The sequence below is a fragment of the Myotis davidii genome, unplaced genomic scaffold (assembly GCF_000327345.1).
Source record: "Myotis davidii unplaced genomic scaffold, ASM32734v1 scaffold287, whole genome shotgun sequence".
NCBI classification, from domain to species: domain Eukaryota; kingdom Metazoa; phylum Chordata; class Mammalia; order Chiroptera; family Vespertilionidae; genus Myotis; species Myotis davidii.
This window is the reverse complement of record NW_006297658.1, coordinates 207770-214007: the sequence shown is the minus strand read 5'-3', so window position 1 is coordinate 214007 and position 6238 is coordinate 207770. Positions and strand designations below refer to the sequence as shown.

At 55.1% G+C, this 6238-nt stretch overlaps 1 protein-coding gene across 2 annotated transcripts in view; it reads left to right on the top strand.

Annotated features, from left to right (window-relative positions):
• The first annotated feature begins 223 nt into the window (after nt 1–223).
• Nucleotides 224–6238, top strand: part of IPPK (inositol-pentakisphosphate 2-kinase) — a 73745-nt gene continuing 67730 nt past the window's right edge. For both annotated transcript variants that reach the window (XM_015570197.1, XM_015570198.1), the window contains exons 1-3: nt 224–302; nt 1966–2061; nt 5608–5674. In XM_015570197.1, the coding sequence (XP_015425683.1) occupies nt 2023–2061; nt 5608–5674 (106 nt within the window). In that variant the 5' untranslated portion in view covers nt 224–302; nt 1966–2022. The remainder of the gene's footprint in view (nt 303–1965; nt 2062–5607; nt 5675–6238) is intronic.

The window sequence follows — 6238 nt, the reverse complement described above, 5'->3', positions numbered from 1 at the left end:
CTTAAGTTAAATTCCTGGGAGTGGGCTGGCTTGATCAGGAGGCACAGGTATTCCTGGTTGCCCTGTGGCCCCAGTGTGTCCTCTGGTGGGGGCACTGGGTATTCAGGCCAGTGGGCTGCCTATGAGGTTGCCACCTCCAAGCTTCTGAGGACAGCCCCCAAGCTGCCCAACCCCTCCTGCACACCCTGCCACTCCCTCCCCTCCTCCCCCGGCTGTGGGCGGCACTAATCACCCTTTGCTTTCTTTTCCAATAGCGTTGTGTGGTACTGCGTTTTCTGAAGTTTCCTCCCAATAGGAAGAAGGTAAGATCTGTTGAGTTTGCTACCCAATCATTAAGACAATTACTTAGGAACACTTTGATTTTATTTCTGATGTAGAAGTATTAATGCTCATTATAGAAATTTAAATATGACACAGCATTCAGTACAGAACGTGGTGTGTCTGATTCCTGCAGGACCCAGTGCTTGGTGGGGTCTCTGTGGGGAGTCCTTGGGTGTTGAGCTAGGAATCGCCCGTTCAAATCAGAGAGCCCTGTGGTTGGCGGGGACCCCGAGGGCCAGGTCTTAGCTTGGCGTTTCCCCTTCTGTGAACATGAAGTCTGGGATGCTGGCAGGTAGGCAGCATTGCAAGTCCCAACAGGCAGTTCAGATGGAGCCTTGGTTTCTATTTGCTGAGTCACCCAAGCCCAGGACTGTGGACACCCTCAGAGCTGTTGCTGCTCTGTAGCCTCCTCGCTGACCTCTGGGAGGCAGTGACCCTGGAGGTGGGGTGTCGCTGTGGTATTCATCCAAATTTCAGTGGGTGCAGGGCTCAGTAAGGGAGCCCTTCCTCTTTGTGGCCCTAGGGCAGTGGTTGGCAAACTGCGGCTCAGGAGCCACATGTGGCTCGCGAGCCGCAGTTTGCCGACCACTGCCCTAGGGGAAGGGCGGGAGGCACAGGAGCTGGTGTGAGCCCTGCTCCAAAGCAAAGGCAGGAGCTGTGGGCACAGCCCTCACAGTGGGGACGGGCGGGAGTGGGTGGGTGGGGAGTGGAAATCGGGCAGGACGGCCATTGTGTTTCTGTGGAATCTAAGTGGGGACCAGAGCCATCTGGGAGGCTGCCTCTAGCCCCCTTTCTCCACTCAGCATCTGCTGAGCCCAGACTCCAGCTCTGGTCAGCTTTTCCCGTTTCAATTTATTGAGGCAACAAACAATTTGCCTTTACTTATTATGTCAGTGGCGTTACCAGTGGGAATCCTGTGGTCATGCTGTCAACAAGAGGAGCTTTTTGTCAGGAGCCTTGGGCCAAGCTGTGTGGAGCCACTGGGTGTGCTCTGGGCTTTTCTGTTGGGTTTCATTCTCACACTTCACACTGCACGCGCCCCGGGATGCAGGCTGGGTCTGCGGGTGCTACAGGCCAGATGGCAGCCCAGCCCAGGACTTCCCTGGAGCTCAAGCCCTGTGTCAGCACCGCCTGGACTGCCCTTGAGGACAGCTCTCTCATTCCTTAGACCTGGGATGGACTCTTCGGAGTTCTCGCCTCCACCAGGGGGAGGGACAACGGGCTGATTTCTTGTCTCACCCAAATCTCATAGCTTATTGGCTCCTTAAGAACATCTAACTTGGGAGAAAATATTTTATTCTCTATTTAGAGGCTGAAGAATAAAATATAAATACGTAGTGATTTTTGGACAGGAGAGATTTTCAAAGTCGATTCCTCGGAACCGTGCATGAGCTGCTGGTGGAATCCACTGGTGTTCCTGGCACAGGTGTGGGTCACCTGCGGCCCTGGATAGAAGGCAGAGGTGGGCCTGGGAGCTGAGGGGACAGAAGCTCCAGTGGGTCTGGCGGTGTCCATGGCGAGGCTCACCTTCCTCCGCGTCCACGACCGCCATCTCCTGTTTGTGGCCGCGGACGGGGCGCCCTGTGTGTAACCCTCCGTCCTCGCGCTAGGTCAGTAAGGCCTTCCTGTGCTTCTTTGTTGCAGGCCTCGGAAGAAGTATTCCAGCACCTACAAAACATAGTGGACTTTGGCAAAAATGTCATGAAAGAGTTTTTGGGGGAGAACTATGTTCATTGTGGGGTAAGTGGTTTCATTTATGGAGTCTAAGTTCATGGGCAAGATCTGTCTCAATAATACCAGCTTCTCAATTACAGTTTGGAACTCTGAGCTTGATAGTTCCTCATGTTAGAGTTTCCAAGTGGTTTGTTTTTCGCATTTACTGTGTTGTGAGGTAGCAGAGCAGATAGTATTATTCCCATTTTCTAGCTGAAAAGCCTGCAGTGCAGAGAGACCATGTGATAACTGTGAGGGGTGCCGGTCACAAAGTCTGTAGTTTGGACACTTGGGGAGGAGACAGTGTAGGAAGCCACAGTGGCTTTGGTCCATGCCTGGGACAGCTGCCTTAGTATCCGTTGGCCTTGCTGCAGACAGGGCACTGAACAGACTAAAAGGTTTGTCACTTTGCACACAGAGAGCACTGCTCTGTTTTGCAGAGCCCATGCCTTGTGTCTGTCCTAGGAAAAATGATAAGTAGGAGGTTAAGGGCGCCTGTGAAGCTGAAGGGGTTGCCAGGCAAAGTATGTTTTAAATGACTCTGACAGCAAAGCATCCTCCAAGAAGGTCCCTTGACAAGCTTAGGATATATGGAGGTGGCTGCGGGTATCCCTCAGGCTGCAGCCTTGATTGAAGGCATCAGACCCTTTCCAGGGTGGCCCAGCCATGGAGCTGGCAGGGTGGTGCGGCTTTTGGCTGGGGTTCCCAGAACCTCCCCACATGGATTTACTGCAGGGCTCTGAGGGTCCTTGAGACTCAGCCCGGGCTCCCCCGCACTTGGTCTGAGAGGTGACCTGGCCCAAAGTTGTGTCTGTCCCTTCCACAGTGTCCTGCGGCCTTGCAGCTCAGCCCACGCAGAGTGGAAGGCCTGCAGGGAGCTGCAGGCTGTGCGTGGAGTCCCAGGGAGCGGGCGCACCTGGCCCCTGTGGAGCCTCTCTCTGTATCACAGTGCTGAGGCTCCAGACCTTTCCCCTGGCAGGGCCAGTGAGGAGGGTGGTGGGAGATGAGGGCAGCCCAGGGCGGCCGGGGAAGTGGGAGCAGCGTGAGGGTATCACCTGGCCCAGGGCACACATGCTCTGCCATCCACAGTGGATGGGTCCCTGGGTGCATGAGGTGAGGCCACAGGTCGCTTCCTGGGAACATGCATTCTGTTGACACCTCCACATGGAGACAGCACCTGAGTGAACACAGCCTGTCTTGCCCCCAGGCAGACGTGATGTCCCCAGGGGACTGCCACTCAGGCCTGGCCCCACTGGATGGTGGCCTCCAGAGCGCAGCTCTGGTCCGCACACGGCCAACAGGCCGAGTCAGCTTGTGTGGATGCCGCCTGACGGGAAGGGGCCAGATGCAGTCGGGTGAGCGTTTCCCTCCTCTGTGTCCTGGGACAGGTACAACCAGCCCCGTGGTGAGAGCACGAGGCCCAACAGCACCACCTCGTGCCTGTGCTGCCTTCGGGCCTGCCCAGCTGGTTTGGGGAATGGTCTGGGCTGGTTTCTGTGTGAACTGGCCGTTAGGCAGTGGGGACGAGGGTGTCCCTTTATGCCTACAGATGTCTGCATCTTAAATCCTTGGAGTAGTAGAGACCCTGGTGAATTTTAGAAGTTTAGCCTCGCTTTTGTGGGCCTCAGCCTCCAAGTTTGGGTGCCCCTGGGCGGCCTGGACTTCACCTTTACCCTGACACGATGGCGGCATGGGCTAGGCCGGCACGTGTGGTGAGGAGGGTGCCGTTCTTCTGAGGGAGCTCCTGGGAGACTGCGAACGTGCTGCTCCCCATTGGCCTCCAGTCTGGGCGGCCCTTCTCCTCTGCAGCCTCCCTACATCCCTTTGAGGGCAATGCCTGTCATCAGGGAAGCCGGTGTGGCCACATCTTCTAGGTACACTTCCTGGGAGGGTTCTGTGCTCTTCCAGTTTCCCTAAGTTAATACCACGTGCCCTGCTGATGCCCACTGCCTCCCAGGGCTCTGAGGCGCCATCTATCTGTCTGGCAGGTGATGGCACAGTTCACAGGGTCATGAGTCTGAAGCAAGGGTTGGTCAATGTAACCAAATGCTAGGAAGGGTGCCTACTACCAACATTTTATTCTGACTTAAAACACAAATAGAACTCATTATAAAATCAGGAATTAAAAGTTGCTTAAAGAAATAAATTCTACTTTTTACCTTGGTGACTGTGAACTTAGACGGGGGAGTCCCAGACGCGTTTCAAGAGTAGCTGAGCCACTTTGAGCTCTGGACTCGACCCCCTCAGTCCTCTGCACGTGCCTGTCACTTGGTGATTCCAGCAGTGCCTGCCTGCCTGCCTTTCCCAGCCGAGGCATCAGGACACCTGCGCAGGCCTGAGCTGCTGTGCTGGCCCTGCCCCCAGCCTTGCCCCAGGGTGCGGGGCTGAGGTGTTTCTGAGGGTGAGTCTGGAGGCAGTTCTTTTTTTAAAAAATTTTTATTGATTTCAGAGAGAGGAAGGGAGAACATATAGATAGAAACATTAATAATGAGAGAGAATCATTGATCAGCTGCCCCCTGCACGCCCCCTACTGCGGATCGAGCCTGCAACCCAGGCATGTGCCCTTGACAGGAATCGAACCTGGGACCCTTCATTCCCCAGGCCGACGCTCTATCCACTGAGCAACACCAGCTAGGGCTGGAGGCAGTTCTTTATCTTTCTGCACAATGTCTGCTCACTTCCTACCTTTGGTTTGTTTAAAGTGGAGTAAGACCTTGGGCTTTTGTGAATGTCTAAGTTTTGAATTTTCAAATGTTTATAATTTCCCCTTTTCCATTGTTTCACCCTCCCTAATTCAGAACTAAATTTTTAGCAACTCACCTTTTATCAGTTTATAGCATGTGTAGGTAAATAACAAAGTTCATGAGGTCAGCTCACACAGCAGGCTAGGAAGTGGACGGCTGAAGCCAGGCCCACTGCAGGAGCACGTGGAGGCCCAGGCAGGCCTCAGCGTTCACATCCTAGGCTGGTCTCCTGTGTCCTGTGGGGCTTCTCCAGAGCATCAGGACGATGGTGAGCAGCATGAATTAAGACTCCTTCTTCAGGAAATTGCAAGGAGCAGCAACATGGAGAGAAGTTGCTCTTTGTTTTTTGTCCAGATGCACAGCCTGCTGGGCCCTGAGTCCCGTGGCGGAGGGCCCTCAGGGGTCTCACCTGGGATCGGTGTTCCATCAGACCCTTTTCCTTGAGCTGCTCCTCGGGGGAGTGGGAGAGGCTCAGGGTGTCTGCGGAGACAGCTGCTGGGAGCGTTCGTGCCGGCAGTGAGGCCCTCCAGCCCTGCTTTGCCGCATGGACACCACGAGGAGAGGCCAGGGCCGTGAGGACACTGACTGGGTGGTGGGCCGCTGCTGGTCACCACCTGGCACCAGCCCCTCAGGAGGGCTGCCGCTCCCAGGGCTTCTGTTGAATCGGGACATGGCCTTCAAGTAACAGGGCAGCCTTTCTTCCTGAGGCCTTTTAATGTGCTGAGTACACGTCCCATAAACGGACCGTCTGCACCACTGTCAGTGTGCGGCTCCGCGGCATCCAGTGCCTTCAGTGCCGTGCGGCTCATGCTGCTGTCTGTCCTTACAGGAGGTGGTTCGGCTGCCTTTAGACTTTGTGAAGCAGCTCTGCTTAAAGATACAGTCTGAACGACCAGGTAAGGGTTTCTCACTTACACATTTCCTTTGTCATTTAAGATGCCCGATGTGAAGTGTGTGACATTTTCCCTCATGTTAGGTAGATGCAGCTTTCAGCAGTTCTTTTGCCAGAAACTTGATCATCAGGGTAGAGACCCCAGGAGCTTACGAAGACAATTCTGTCATCAGATCCCCAGGCCACTGCAGAGAATGTATGACCAGGGACTAATAAATACTAAGAAACATGCAGTTGGGAGCACGAGGGAGCCGAGGGAGTTAGGGGAGACTCAGGGAAGGAAAGGGAGGCTGCAGGGAGGCTGGAGGAGTCAAAAGGAAACCAGGTAGACCCACACCGCAAAGGAGGGCCAGGCCCACAGACTGCAGCCGGAGGACCTGCCCCCAGAGCTGAAGCCCACCCAGCCTGCTTGTCCTCCTGGGGGACCAGGCAACGTGAGTTCTGTGGGCAGTACCTGCCCCATTACCTCACATACCTCCCCCATCACCTCCCGTACCTGCCCTGTCACCTCACATGCCTCCCCCGTCACCTCCCATACCTGCCCCGTCACCTCTCATGCCTCCCCCAT